This window comes from Cystoisospora suis, assembly GCF_002600585.1.
Source record: "Cystoisospora suis strain Wien I chromosome Unknown contig_3371, whole genome shotgun sequence".
Taxonomy (NCBI): Eukaryota; Apicomplexa; class Conoidasida; order Eucoccidiorida; family Sarcocystidae; genus Cystoisospora; species Cystoisospora suis.
Genome location: NW_027156166.1, coordinates 3,804 through 19,279, shown reverse-complemented (window position 1 = coordinate 19,279; position 15,476 = coordinate 3,804). Strand labels below are relative to the sequence as shown.

Below are 15,476 nucleotides of genomic sequence, written 5' to 3'. Positions count from 1 at the left end.
GGTCCCATTTCTTGGCAAACGTGACATGGCAGCACACCGTTAAAGTCTGTAGAGAAGTGGCCACTGTACGGGCCCGGCGAGAACACAACCCTCCAAAGATTGGCTCGTTCCCGGACGCACCTCAAAGTGTCAAGAAATCAGGCGCCTCGGTTTCGCACCTCACGCGCGAAATAAGGCAAAGCAACTATTACACTGGCCAGTCCGGACACATCTCCACGTGTCGCGACACACCGCCAACTCAGAAGGGTGACGTTCAGAGGAGCCCACACCAGTGCACGTTACTCGCGGCACGCCCGGAAAAGATGAGGGTGTACAGTAATGCCTTTGCGATGCGACAGGGCGCCGGACCGCAACAGCCAGCCGGCTATAGCACTCCCCTAAAGTGCCAGACCTTCACCGTGGGCCTCCCGGGCAGATCCCCAAGCGCCAGAGCACCACAGAACTGGTCCACGAAGACACGCCCCAATGCGTCTGCGGCGCGAACCGTCGCCAACGAAGGCAGAATCAACAAAAGACACAAAGCATCGACTGGATCACATTACGAAATAGTCGGAAAGGCCTTGGAATCCCGGTGCCAGTCAGTTTACCGCATGGCAAGAATGACCGACAGACAGCCTAGATACCGGCCGCGCGAAATCAGAAATGACTTCGGAAGTCAAAAACACCACACCGGGAAAAGTAAAAAAAGGCTTTTGACATCAACATGCATACCAAAACCAAGAAAAAACACTTTTTGGCTCGCCAAGGCAATTGCCTGAACCCCTCGTGCGAGTGCAGCGAGCGGCCCCGGGGCAGCTCACCGGCCAGGCTCTCCACCCGCCGCTCCGTTCTTTTTTTTTCTTCTCCCTTGTTGCCTTCTCCAGATGTGGTTAGCATACTACACGAAAAGAGAAAGGAAAAACAATTCTCTGCAAACCCCGCAACCCGCCGGGTGTTCTCTGTTACCGGGACTAAGCTCGACACGCATCATTCAGTATTCACTTGGTACGTGGGAGTTTCATGGGACAACAATTACATATGCCACCCAGCGATCCGTTCCGTTTGTGCGGCGATACTTCGGAAAACAGCTCGTGAACCTTTGTAGGAAAGGGAACCCTTGGTAATCAAGGTTGAAAAACCTGGCCTGAACACTTGGGAATGTGCTCGGGCGATCGACATGGGGAAGTCCCACACCTCCGAACAGTGCCACTGCCGTCCGTGTGTTGCGTCTCGACACTTCTGGGGCATCGAAGACACCGGAGGACGCCGAGGCCCGAAGAGACTCGCACGGGTATTCATGGACACGGATGGCGTGCGGGAGTGGTTAGCCCGTGTATCCTGGCACTTCCGGAGGGTTCCTGTGCGGTAGTTTGGAAGTGCCTGGTCAGTGAGCGGCCGGCAGTCTGCAAACTTCCGTGTGGCGGAGTGCGCTTCAAATTCGCCGAAATACTGGCAGCTGGACCGACTACAAGTTTGCGGAGGTGTCAAGAGCAAAAAGGAATCGTGCTGCTTGCTAGGCGATCGACTGACACGACAACGGGGTATGTATGTGGAACAACCTTTAGGTGAGGTAAACCGGAGCTGTACGTCACAGTTGCGAAGAATAGTACATAAGTTGCTTCGTACGGTCATAGAGAGACAACTGGATAGGCATATAATGAAATTGTGACGCGACAGTTGCCCTGCAGCCACATGCGAGCTACTCTGTCACAAATACAGCATTGAAAGGTCAGGCTCAAAGGTTTATGCGTCCGATGGTTCTCTTGATCGGCCCCTAGAGAATGGTTCCACTATCAGAACAGTCAGAAAGGAACACCGCGAGGTTCCCTCGTCGCCTGTTCACAGGTAGTCTTATCCGCACAGAGAGTTCGTGCATTCGCAGGGTTCACATCCGAACACAGAACGAACAGCATGTGTCCAGCCTGTTGCTCGTCTGGTTCACGTGAATAGACAGCGCCCCCGCGCCCCAATGCGTTGTTCACTGGAGGTTGCCGCAAACCTACAGCAGATCCCAGGTGCTGCCGTACCGTGACCCTCACCCCAGCACCTCCACAGTGCTGAACAAGACCGCAAAATGATGACCTGTGGCAGGCCGGAAGTGCGAAGGTACCATGCCACTACGGGCAACCCTAGACCCTCACTCCGGAGGCGTATGAGCGGACAAGCCCTCAGGTATAGAGATCAATGTAACATTGTCTTTGGAAAAGGCATGCAACCAACGGAAGAAAAAAGAAAAAATAGGTTGGTAATGTCCACAAACCCAAGACCGTACTACTGGGCAACAGGAACAGTAACTCCCGAGAAAATTCGCTGTCGTTTTTCTGCTGGGACTAGGAATGAGTGCCCTGACTGACCGTTCTCTTCTCCGAGCGGCTGTCAGCCCCCGCTGGCGCCCCTGCCTCGGAGTGCCACAGGGGAGTACTTCGGGGATGCTCTTCTGGGATTCAGTTCATCTTCGGGACCCGTGGGCTTGCGTGTTTCCCACAGCTCCCCACATCACCCCGCACCTGCTCTTCCGCTTTGCTCTCTCAACGGCTTCGCCGTTCCTTGATTTCATTCATTCTTCATTTTTCGCTCTCTTTTTTTATGCTTACGGAGGCCTGTCTATGCTGGCCTCCGGTCGGTCCCCCCTCCAGGTGCTGTCCGGTCAGGCCGGCATTTCGCTGGGATTCGTACCCGGGACGCCTTGGTCAGGAGCACCTGATGATACCAGTCCCTGGCGGGACACTGCGGCACGGGCAGGAATCGAATGCAGGGCCAGCCGGCTTACTGTCCCTAACCTCACCACTGTAGTACCAGGCTTGAAAGCTGAAGGCACAACGTCACCGGCGTGGCACTCCAAGCCACCTTATTTCAATTTTGTTGCCTCGCGATGGCCCAAGAAAACAGATAGTATCACAACAAACGTGTCGGCAACACCTGCAGCTTCCATGCTAATGAACGTCGTGTTCTGCCGTACACTGAATGTTTCAGTAACAGAGAACATGAAGCCAAGTCTCACACGTTGATGGTGCTATGTAAGGACAGGAATCGGTCTTGTCCGTCGTTGCGTCACGGGGGGCCGGGTCGGCCGTTTGGGGGAGATCAGTCGTGCCCATGGATGCGCCACGCGGGGTTGAAACGACCGCTTGTGATGTGCCCTGTTCACACAGGTGGCGCCAGTCGCGCAGGATGGAGCTGCGGCGCCTGCAGCATCCAGCCGGGAGTTGCTGTGTTGCCCACCAATTTTCCCCCTCGTTCGCATACCGCTGTGCGGCAGCCTGACGAGGGATGCCTAGTGCATGTAGCACCTGCGGGGCCGGTCCTCACAGCCTGAACAAATGATCCGGCGTAGCTGTTTCGTTGTGTATCAAAGAGCATGGTGCAAGCGTCCCCTCAGCCACGAATCTGTTAGAATCGGGACAAGCAGTGTCGTTTTGCTCGACTAGAAAACCGGTTGTGCCAAGTGCACCCGTGCCTTCGCCCGCGACCAAAGTCGCTTCTCTCGTGGTAACAGTCGCGGGCGGCCGGCCGGCGGGAATAGATCGTGGAATGTGAGTGAGACCCCGGTCACTCTAAATCGGGGACGCGACTCGCAGACCGTCAGCTCATTTCTCCCATAGGCGGGCTTCACATTCTCGGACCACACTGCCAGAAACTACAGGGAGATCAAAAGGGGCAAACAAAAGAGGTGCGCGTCCTCGCGGAAACGAAACTGCAATGGCCAGAAAAGAACGAAGCATTTCTAAAAATCCGGGACGCCCCGACCCTGCGACGCCGGGAACCGCGCAGCTACGCTCCGTCGAAGCCGCGCTCTTCTTTTCGCCCCTACGTTTCTCTATCTCCTTTAAGGACAGCCCATTTCATTCCAGACGCCAGACCCACGGCGCACACCCAGCCGCGACGAAACCTCCACAGATTAGACGTGCCTGTATGGTGCTGCGTACGCGTGCGAGCCCCGCGTGGGTTACGCGTTTCCTGACAACGACGTTCAGCCTTCGATCTCGGCAGCCGAAGACTGCTCGGCGAGGACCTCGCCTTTGCCGCCACGACGGTACACGCTTCGGTGCGTCCTCACAGCGCCGTCACACACGTGGATTGGGTCCTCCAGTCTTTCCCCGGTAGTCACGACACTACATGTCGGGATTGCGACCCGCGCTGAATGGATCGGCCATGCGCCCAGGCTTTCGGCAGATCGCCCCGAGAGGTTCTGCAGGTTACTGGAGGTTAGGAGACGTGGATTATGAGCTGTGGGGAGTGGTTTGGGGTCTTGTCCCACTTCTGGATGTGTGAGGAGGCGTGGGGATTCCCCCAAGAGGGGGGTTTCAACATACCCGTAGGGATGCCTCTTCATAGTTGAACTCAGTGGTGTGTTCGAAGCCGTGAGTTCCAGGAACTCGATCTGAAAATGTCATCAATCTCATCACCGCACCGTCAGTGGACGTGTCATACGAAACTCTATGACAGCCCGTGTTTCCCAGTGCTTACTTCCATGACCCGGTGGCTTAGCAGTGGTGGCCAGGAATGTGCTATGTGAGGTGACTTCCTGTGTTACAGCTGTTGTACTTTTGTGATGAGTGTGCTATGTAAACTGAGCTTTCTTTATGCTACCATACTGGAATCCTGCGTACCGACGGGGGTTGTGTTTGCCTAGGGAGCACCGGGCCGCCCAGCCGGACGCCGGCGGCCGCGCGGGACACCCGGCGGTTGGCAGGGCCGGGGGAAACTCTTTTCCCCGGGATCTCTTCTTAACCTATATATGTATTTGTTCCTCTTTTCTGATTTAGAGCACAACCGGAAAAAGAAAAAAGAATAAGGGAGAGGAAATAAAAAGATCGGAGCGGCGACTGGAGACTGCCGCCGGTGCGCTGATCCCGGAGCAGCAGACCGCATGCGAACCGAACGGTCCAGCGAATTGTCTCCAGGGAGAAGAAGAGTTTGAAGATCTTTGTGGGCTCTCTTTTGCAGAGAGAAGAGAGAGTCTTCACGTTTTCCGTTGCAACTCTTCCTCTGGTTCCATGGTTTCCTTCGATTTCCACGGCCGGTGTGAGGTCGCCCTGTAGGGTTGACGTCGGTCAGTGGTGATCCAGGGACAGGAGGGGTGCTGGGAACGTTTCTTCGGCACCTGTTGAAGTGCTTCTACGAATCCTTGTGAGCCGTTCTTCGACGCTTGGCCGCCCGTCGTCGTTATTTGACGAGTAGGCATTCCACAGACACTTTGGGATGTCTCTCCGTGTACGTCCTTCGCGGTACCTAGGGGTGTATCTGAGGCGGCCACGAAGGAATTCCGGCACCTCGGGATAGTGCTGGAGCCGGTGGTCCGTGCGTTGTTCGACGTTTCGTTGCATCAAGGGGTTATGCCGGGTGAATTTCGATTTTTTCTCGGGTAAATACTTGACTGTGCGCCAGTAGCGGTACTGCGGCGTACTGTTGAGTGGGTTTCCGAGGTGTGCAAAGGTGCCGTGATTCTTTCGAGAGGGGGCCTGCCTGTTCCACCTTTTTAGAAAGTGCGAAGGCGTTGTAAGTGGTTCGATAGCGGAACTCCGACGGAGCCATATGAATGGCTCTTCGTTGGTGAACCCTGTGGTGTATACGAGAGTCCCCATGCACGGAACTCAGCCGGGAAACAGTTACGCGTTGAACTGAAGAATCCTCAGAGAACGTGTGAGGCGTGCCGTCCGCTCAGAAGGGTCTACGCGAGGCGCGGAGTCTCGTGGGTCAGCCTCTGGATGAACCCGCCACGGGCTGTAAGTCACAGTTAGGCAGCAGAGTAGTGTTAGCGCCGCGAACCGACTCCTGTACTTGTAGCTACATAAGCATAGTTACGAGAATGCTAATTGTGACACTTCAGAACACGTTGGCTCGTAGTCCTCACCTCCTGCGAGCCGAGTGTTAGGACACATGGGCGGCGCTCTGCCTCAGCCCAGCTCGGAAGGGCCGTCATTCGCAGGCAGAAACCGGCGCTGCACAGTCGCGCTGACCCGTGCACACCACCTCATCCGCATATCAGAGACCCCCAACCTGAAATACAAGCAGAGCCTACCACCTAGCAGAAGGAAAAAGCCGTTACACCTCTTTTCGTAAGCACCACGCTATCCGCGTAGCGCCCTGTCCGCGATTGCCTGCGTGTTTGCAAGTTACAGCAATCCGCTGAGCTAAGCACCGCGCACCACTGGAGTCGTACGCTCCTAAATCTCATGAAAAAGCGCGCACCAGGGCCCCGGGTATTCCGCTAGTCCTCCCAAGTGCTTCTTCTGCGTCAGAGACTGTGGGAGGGACGGCGCCGCAACGTGGGGCAAGACAGGGCACATTTAGTTCATCCTCACAAGCTGGGCAGAAAGAGCCTGGCATTACACTGCTTCCTAGACGAAGGCGAAACCGAGCTCTGCGGTCTGTACCAGCACCAGTGCCGGCGGGACTGCGTGCCGCCAGCTGTATTCAGAAATATCCAGCCTCGCCGCCAGTGTTGTCTACCTGTGACGCTGGATGACACAGACTGCTTGGGTGCCCTCTGCTCGGAGACGCCAGGTGAGTTTCAGAATCCGTGTCCAGTCGCGAGTGGCCGCGGGGCGTCGTGAGACTCTGCAACAGTGCAGCGCTAGAGAGAACAGACTCGGTGCGCCGAACCGTCATTCGACGCGTTTACCTAGTGCTGCCGGCCCCCCGCACTCGCGTCGTCACTGTGTCCAGCCGCTGTCGTCATATGCCTGCTCACAGACGAGCACGCGAACGCGGCCTCTGTGGCATCGTTCCCTGTCCTTGAGCCTTACTTTCTAAGCGCACACGGCACCATGGCGCACTGATGTCCATCGCAGATTGTGGCGCCTATATCTCTAAATCGGACATCAGACCACGCCACTCCGCGTCTTCGAAGAACAGCTTTGTCTGGCGCACGTCCCATGAGGTTTCAGGCAATCACTGCAAATGATGAATACACATCGGGAGAGTTGACTATCGAGTGGAACACCGAGGCCTGTATCACGAATAAAAGCAACACTACACCGCACGGAACAGGGTTTTGTATTGCTTAGTAACGCGTCGCAAGTGAGACAGACGGCAATCGTATCTGGTCGCGGAGTGCGCTCGAGAGACCCGTCAGCTAGTCCGTTCTGAATTTCGCGCTAGAGAAGCGAAAAACTTTCCCAGTATGTCGTGTCTCGAGGGGAGTGGAGTAGTGATACGAGGCAAAAGCAGGGAAACTCCAAAGTGTTCCACGCTGCGCCTCGGAACCCACGATCCGCGCGATTGCTGGGTCCAAGTGTTTTCTTTTTACCGCAACATACGTGTACTTTATTTTCGTCCTTCTCTTGAACAAACTGTAAGACTGAAGGACGAGAAAGGGAGAAAACGGAGAAGGCGCGAGACAACGTGTGAAGACTGCCGCCGGTGGGAGCGCGGTGGACAGCGCGTTTCGTAGTAGCTACCGAGGTCTTTGGGGAAGGCGAAGGCTCCCAAGAATGAAATTTCCTGCGCTGCAGTGTTTGTCCGTGGTCCGTCATCGTTTCCCGAAGGAAAGAGAAGCAACCTTCTTGGAGATAATAACTCCGTTCATCTGAAACTCCCCGGGCACCCCGCCAGTTAACGATTAAGGAGTCATCCTATTGCAGGCCACTCTAAAACACATCTTTTTTCGAAACAACCTTCGCGTAATCCGCAATAGGCGGCCAATCGCAGTGTTACGTCCACTCACGTCATGCTGGAGCGAGAATTGTTACGCCCTGGTATAACACTTCTGCTTCCCGACCCTCAGCGCGTCACCCTACGTCCTACCACGCCTCGCCCCGAGGATTCCTGCTCTACGCCCGCCGAAGCGAATCTGTCGGTGCCTTCGCTCTCACACTCTGGAATGCCGAGGAGCCGTACCACCTCGGCGCAAGGAAGATAGGCATTCCTGCTGTTTCGAGCGCTGCAAAGAGGCATCGACGCAACCGTTGTCGGCTGAATCACCAAAGCGCCTGCAGACCGCAGGCGCCTGCAAGAAGCGCAGTACGTCACCACTCCCTTACACCTTGCCGTCCTTCCTTCTTGCTGATGCCAAACTGAGGGAGGGCTGCGATGCTGCCACTCTCTCGGGGGCTATCAGAAGAGGAGCTGCAGGGCAACGGAAGTTCCTTGGCTTGCTTCGCATTTCCTCTTGCCCACAGGACGACCGCACGGCCAACCCACACACTCGCCCGTGCGAGTGCGGCGCTGTCTCGGAGTCCTGAGGTTTACGGGCAAGAGGCACCCGTGCTAGTTTGCTCTCACATGGTCTCTGACCGCTGCGCTTCTGGACTGGCGGCGGATGTATCTCGCTAGAGCCTTACAGCCTGTACGGGGAGACTCCTCTTGCCAAAACGAGGTATCGATATCGGGACCTGGTACCCCGCTGTTGGAACCAATGTCAATTGGTGCAATCCTGCGACCCGCATAGCATGTATGCATTTTGTGCCGAGCTGTGCGCCGCAACCTCGCCTCTTGTTCAGCGGCACCTCTGCTGAATGTCAGCCCACGCCCTGTCACCGTATAGAGTGTGCTTGCGTGTGAACCCTTTCTCCAAGCAAGACCGAAGGAGCTGGTCACCTAACTGAGGCTCTCCTCCTTTGTAACTGTGACGAACAGCGCGCATTTGGTCGAGTCACACAGGCTGTCCCACGAGATTCCCTCTCTCGTGCGGTAGTGGGACTCATCGTTTCGCCTCCTGAGGTGGCCCGTAAATCCGTGGCGATTCAGGTTCAATTTTTCATAGCGTGAAACACTCCACATGCCCTCGCCTCACCAGAAAAAGAACCGGCGCGCGGCCTAGTGAGGACCTCACCCCGTTAAATGGGATGGCACGTTCACCAGCACATCTCCAACGCGTTGAGAAAAACATACCTCCCTCTCCGTTTGTCGCTCCCAACACACTCGCTCTCGTCGGAAGATCAAGTCATTTCCCAACACATCCTGAAGTGATAAGAATCGAGCGGCCTTCCTTGTTGTAAGCCAACGCGAATATCGAACGCGCGATAAAGTGTCATGAATCCTGAACACCTCGCCCTTTGGTCACAGCCAACACGCTTGCCAAAGCCCTGGTCTCACATCTCTCCCGAACCCCCTCAAGGCGGGATAGGTCAACACCTTCGGCTCTAATCAATCACATGAGCCGGTGGTGTTGAGCTATCTGAAATCGAGAGTCAACTCCGAACAGGTCTAAGCAAACTTCCCGACGCGGGGAGACGTGTGCGGGAGTTGGGGATTACCTCTGACCTATCGACGGGAGTTCAGTCCTAAGTTTCCGACGCTCGGTGATGCGTTCGGAGGTTGACTCACGTTGGAACTTCGGGAAGCGTGTTCGGTTCGACTTTCTCGACGCTTGGAGATGCTTTCGGGAGTCGACCAAACCTCGGAACTTCGCAGCCGGAGTGGGAGTTAGGCTTCCCCGCGCTTGGGGATGCCTTCGGTAGTTGGTGTTGTCTTCGAACCTTTCGACGTGTGCTAGATTAGAAGTTCCCGACGCTTAGGGATGCGTTCGGGTGTGAATCTGTTCCTGGTCCTTCGCGACACATACAATAGTTGAGTATCCGGACGCTGAGAGGTGCGTCCGAGAGACGTTCTGACCGCTGAACTTCGTGTAGTACGTTACGTGGGATGGTTCCGACGCTTGGGGACGTGTCCTTAAACGGAAAGTCTGTTTATCTCCTCGAAGGTTACTAGGCTAGAGCTTCTCAAACGCGTAGGGCGCGTGCGAGCGCTGTCTTCACCCTTTATAACTTCTAGACGTGTGTCGGGGTTGCGATTCTCGGACGGCGGGCGATTTGTTTGTGCGGGGACTTTATCTTTCAACCTCTGGACGTGTGTCGGGGTGGAAAGCTCCGACATTGAGAGATATCTTCGAGTCTTAACTTTACATCCCAACTTCTGGACGTGTGTCCATGTTGCAATTTTGAGAGATATATTTGAGTATCAACTTTGAATTTGGACGTCTACACGCGTGTCAAGATTGGGATTTTCAACGTTGAGAGATATGTTTGTGAGTTGACTTACCTTATAACTTCTGGAAATGTGTCGGCGCTGAGATTCCCGACGAGAGATATTTTTGTCAGGGGACTTTGCCTTTCAACTTTCGAATGTGTGTCAGGGTCAAGATCCCCGACGTTGAGGAAGGTGCTTGAAAGCTGATTTTTCCTTTTATCTTCTCACAATGCAGACTTGCTTTCGGCGATGCTTGAGGGCGCGTGTGCGAGTTGATATCTTCCATTCAACTTCTCGAGGTGTGGTGTGTGTGTGGTTACTTAGGTGGAAGGTGATGACACTCTCAGACGCTTAGGTGGGGGACGACTGCAGAACGTGTGTGGTGCGTCCGCCAGTGGTCCTTACATTTGGATTTCCAGGTGTGCTTAGGTATTAGCCCTCGGTAGAGTAGAGTTGTCACGCAGCCGTGCCGTGGCTACGAACCTGGAACTCAAGTGGTTTATTGTGTTTCACAGTTACAAGGGCCCGGGACAAACCGGCCGTGAAGCAGTGAAACGTCGCGCCAGTGCAATCGAAGGTCTGTAGTTAGAAGGACCACTGCACGAGAGAGGAATCTCGTGAAACAGCCGGTGGGGTGAAGCACACGGTGTACGCCACAGTTAGGAAGTAGTGTCCTGCTGATTTCAGACGACTTCTCCGCTACCGCTTGCCGTCAGACGAGTAGTCGTATGCAGGCACGCCCTAACTTGTGACAACCCAACACTCCGCCACGGCCGCAGTCTCTGCCTGCGCCCCCCTTCTGGTATCGGGCCGGGGCTACTGCCGGCTGGTAAGTGGCCAGCTGGCTAGCTGCTAGCTCGTCATGACTAACGACAGGCTAGCTAGCTGGACTATAGGCTAGGGTAGCTAGCTGTACGTAGTGAGCCACTTCAGCTCGCCATCCGCGACTGGTTTGAACGGACACAAACGTAACGCAACACCGGAAAAAGCACCCCCGGGAAACCAACCGCACGTAGCCTGTTTCGTGCCCGATATGCTTTCCACCCTACTTAGTGCTTGTACGTACGCCAGCTCAGGATTGAAATGCACATATTGTTGTAGACGCGTGGGGCGCAGCGTCACCTTGCGCTTTGCAAACTGTAACTACGGTCCTTAGTCCCCCATCCTTCGACTGTTCTACGGGGAACCGTCCCCCATGAACGACCCCCAACAATGGCTTCACACGTGTCAGAATTGTTCAGTTTGGGAGAAATGCAGGGAGAAAAAGAACTGAGCAAAAGCTTTGGTCTATTCGTCCTCGTGGAACCTCCATGTCACACGACACTCTATGTCCGTGTTCCCCAGTCTTACTTGCATGACCCGGTGGCTTAGCCGTGGTGGCCTGGAATGTGCTATGTAAGTTGAGTTCCTTGTGAGGTCTAACTGTTGTACTTTTGTTAAGAGTGCGCTATGTAAACTGAGCTTTCTTTATGCTATCTTACTGGCATCTTGCGTACCGACGGGGGTAGAGTTTGCCTACGGCGCGCCGGACCCCCCGGCCGCACGCCGGCGGCCGCAGGGGACACCCGGAGGTTGGCAGGGCCGGGGGGAACTCTTTTTCCCGGGATCATTTCTTGAGCGACGTATGTATTTCTTCTTTTTTTCTGTTTTAGCGTGAGACCACCCTATATGGTTGGTGTCGGTCAGTCGACGCCAAGTGGAGTGTGGAAGGGAAACGGCTCTCCGGCCTTTCCTGAGGTAATGCCGGGAGCTGCTGTGACTCTTGGCTGAACGTGTAACGGTTCTTAGCTGATATCTGACGACGGTGCATCGCACAGACGGTTTGGGACGTGTCTGTGCGGATATCATTCGTGGTACCCCACTGCATGGAACTCGATCGGAAACAGTTATCCGTTGAACTGAAGAATCATCAGAGAACGTGTGAGGCGTGTCGTTCGCTCAGAAGGGTCTAGGCGAGGCGAGGAGCTTCGCGGAACAGCCTGTCAATGAACCTGCCACGGGCTGTACGTCACAGTTAGCCAGGGCAGTAGTGTTAGCGCCGTGAATCGACTCCTGCGCTCGTAGCTGAGGAAAAATAGTTACTGGAATCATAACTGTAACACCACTTACGCCTAACTCCCTCAGATCCAGGCTGAAGCGGCCGGCTCTACTGCGCTACCTCTCCTCTGTCGCTTCCCGTTCCTTAACTGTCCAGTCCCCGCGGTCCCCGGCGGGAGACTGTCCCACCAGAAGGCGTTCTCAATGCAAGCGGATAAAGCTGGCCACGGGTTTACTGTCGTCCTCAGGCTCATCGACTGTGACACGGAGGCACTCTAAAACTGTCAGTCGCGCCTGCTGCACTCCACCGACATCGGAAAGTGTCACGAAGGTCACAGTTGGTTCACATACCTGACGGGCAGCCCGCGGACAGATCTCAGAGTGTGGGAGTGGACACAGCCAGTCAATCTATCTTGGCCAGGATGATTGGGACACAGTCCACAGTCGCCTGCGCATACCCACCAAGTCGGTAATCCGACGTAATCTCTTTCCACACCTTCAAAGTGCCAACATCCCAGCCAGCGAGCCGCTAGGGGACGTCTCAAAGATAGCACGGTTCCTTCACAAAGTCGCGCCTGTCTCCTTTCGAGTGCGGGAGTGCGCGGATGACTCGCGTGTGACGCGTAGAAACACGCTCCCGGAGAGCCTCCGAATTGTCTCCCAGGAGGTTAGTAAAACCTTCACGTATTCTAGACCCCCCATCCTCAGTGCCGGAGCAGACACGGGAAAGCAAGGAGCCGCATGGCACAGGCCTGCACAGCAACGCACCGGGTCTTACTTGCCTCGCAGGTGTGCTGAGGACGTCCTAAAGCTTCCACTACGAGAAGACAGTCAGCCAAGAGATACAGCTAGAAAGCCAGCGCCTGAGTATGGTCGGGACCCCAGCTTTGCCGTGGACTTACCTTCTACGTTAAGACCGCACCAGTGCCTCGTGTTTCCTTGACGCACCTCGCAGCTTTCTCGTACCCCACTGTAACTGTCACAAATAGGATTGCCGTCCCCTATTCTTTAGATACAAGCGCAAGAGTCCGCCTGCACCGCTAACGCTATTCTCCTGCCTACCTGTGGCGTACAGCCCGTGGTGGGGTTTACCCACAGGCTGTTCCGCGATATCTCTCGCCCCGCGTAGGACCTTCTGAGCGAGCGACACGCTTCACACTTCCACTGACGGTGCGGTGATGAGATTGATGACGAATTCAGACCGAGTTCCTGGAACTCACGGCTTCGAACACACCACTGAGTTCAACTATGAAGAGGCATCCCTACGGGTCTGTCGAAATCCCGCTCTGGAGGGAATCCCCACGCCTCCGCACACATTCAAAATGTGGGACAAGACCCCAAACCACTCGCCACAGCTCATAGTCCACGTCTCCTAACCTCCGGTAACCTGCAGAACCTCTCGGGGCCATCTGCCGAGGGCCTGAGCGCATGGCCGACCCATTCAGCGGCGGGCCGCGATCCCGCTACAGGCACGCGGTCAAGTATTTACTCAGAAAAAGATCCAAATTCACCAACCATAACCCCGTAAAGCAACCAGCATCGCAAACGCACCAATTACCTGCTGAAGCACTATCCCGAAGTGCCGAAATCTCTTCCTGGTCACCCCGGACACATTCCTAAGCCCCGGGACACCGCGGCCGACGTTCACACAGACACGCTCCAAAGCGTGGGTGCAGTGCACGGTGGTCAGATATCGGCAAATGACGGTTGCACGTCCAAACTAAAAGACGAAGCAACGCCCAAAATCACATCACAAAGTGCCGGAGACACGTTTTCCCTTCCACACTCCACTTGGCGCCCACTGACCGACGGCAACCATACAGGGCGGTCTCACGATGGCCGTGGAAATCGAATAGAATCGTCGAACCAGCGGAACAGTTGGAACGAAGAACATAAGAGACTTTCTTTTCTTTTCCGAGAGAGCCTGCAAAGTTCCTGGAAAACTCTGCTCTCCGGAGATAACTCTCTGAACGGTCCGGTTGGCATGCACCCCGCTGCCCCGGGAGCAGCGCAACGGCAGCAGTTTTTAGCCGCCGCTCCGGTCTTTGATTTTCCGCTCCTTTTTTATTGTTTTCCTGATTGTCTTTTGAATCAAAAAAGAGGAAGAAATGCATATACAACCCAAGAAACGAGCCCGGGAAAAAAAGATTCCCCCTGCAAACGGCAGCGTGTCCCCTGCGGCTGCCGGCGTGCGGCCGGGGGTCCCGGCGCGCCGTAGGCATATTCAACCTCCCTCCGTACCCAACACGCCAGTAAGATAGCACAAAGGGAGCTCAGTTTACATGGCGCACTCATGACGAAAATACAACAGTAGGGCAACACAGGGAAGTCAACCTACATAGCACACTCCACACATTCCTGGCCACCACTGCTAAGCCACCGGGTAATACAAGAAAGTACTGGGAAACACCGGGCTTTCATAGAGTATCGTATGACAGCAACGCCAGTCCTGCGGGATACCATTAGAGAGGGGACTGATGCAGAAGGATAATGACGCCGACTCCGCTTAGCGAAAGAGACCCTGGATCAGGCGCTGCAAATAACCCCCCCGTACAGCTATGACCATACCCCCAGAGTCATCCCTTGCCGCCGGCGAGCCCAGTTGCGCCCGTGGCGTGGCGGTACACGTGCCGTCAGAGGAGTGAAAGAAGAGAGGACCTGGGCCACAACTCCACGATACTCAGACTGAGGCAGTCACTCCGCGCGACAGCGGGGCTGCCGGTGAGAGTCTGTTGTGAAATCAACATCCTGGAAGGGGGCGAGTGTGATAAGTCGTGTCTCGATCTGTCCTGACGACTGCAGTAGAGACCTAGGACTGAGAGCTCAGCCTCTTAACTCGAGGCGGCCGTTGCGGACCGGGAGGCGCAACCAGACTGTGCCTCGGGGTCCAGCCACATTTGCTGAGTTCCCTCTGACAGTGAGGTAAACTTCTCATTCCGGCGTCGAAGAAATAGCGGTTTGTACTCTCTCGGGAAAGGCGGAAAGTGAGAAAAGAAATATTCAAGTGTCGCTGGTTCGGGCGCAGCTCGCAGCCGTACATTCGCAGCTTGAGCACGGGGGAAGCCAGCCCCGCAGAGGACTGCTCTTTCTCTTCCGTTGTCATGCTATGCATGTGTTCGGCTCTCGATTTTTTCTCCAGTATTAAAAAAATTAGGACTTACGGGAGAGGCAATCTCGTAGGCCGGCGTGTCGCGGGACCGCCCATGGTCTGTGCGTCACAGTTCGCTGGGACGGCAGCACCAGCTTTGCTGATCGACTTGTTCATTCGCATCTATGGAAGAGCCGCTATGAGGAGTCTCAACGCTAGCAAGTGGTGCCCTGACCCGGGAACCCCGGGACTGAAAGGATGTCTGAACTCGCCTTTAGGACCGCCCCCTGCGTTCAAATGAAAACGGACCAGGGCGTGTCAATTCCAAGGCCAGATGTGCTGACGGTATGGTCGGGGAGACTCGCGCATCCTGACAGGAGTAACAGGGGCAAGCAGTTTGACCCGGCAGCATGTGGCTGAGCCGACCTCGGGTGTGCGTCATAGCTAGGTAGAAGGGCTG

General features: G+C 55.4%; 3 protein-coding genes across 3 annotated transcripts; 1 reads left to right on the top strand and 2 right to left on the bottom strand.

Moving 5' to 3' along the window:
• Positions 1-667: 667 nt before the first annotated feature.
• Positions 668-1,014, bottom strand: CSUI_006625 (uncharacterized protein; the record flags this gene model as incomplete). Its single annotated transcript, XM_068066779.1, has 1 exon — positions 668-1,014. A coding segment is annotated over exon 1 (207 nt), but the record flags the coding sequence as incomplete, so codon positions are not given.
• Positions 1,015-4,931: 3,917 nt separating this feature from the next.
• Positions 4,932-5,504, top strand: CSUI_006624 (uncharacterized protein; the record flags this gene model as incomplete). The annotated part of the gene is made up of 1 exon (XM_068066778.1): positions 4,932-5,504. A coding segment is annotated over one exon (111 nt), but the record flags the coding sequence as incomplete, so codon positions are not given.
• Positions 5,505-14,330: 8,826 nt separating this feature from the next.
• Positions 14,331-15,031, bottom strand: CSUI_006623 (uncharacterized protein; the record flags this gene model as incomplete). The annotated part of the gene is made up of 1 exon (XM_068066777.1): positions 14,331-15,031. One exon carries the CDS (start codon positions 15,029-15,031, stop codon positions 14,738-14,740), a length of 294 nt encoding a protein of 97 aa, XP_067921245.1. The 3' UTR covers positions 14,331-14,737.
• Positions 15,032-15,476: the final 445 nt, after the last annotated feature.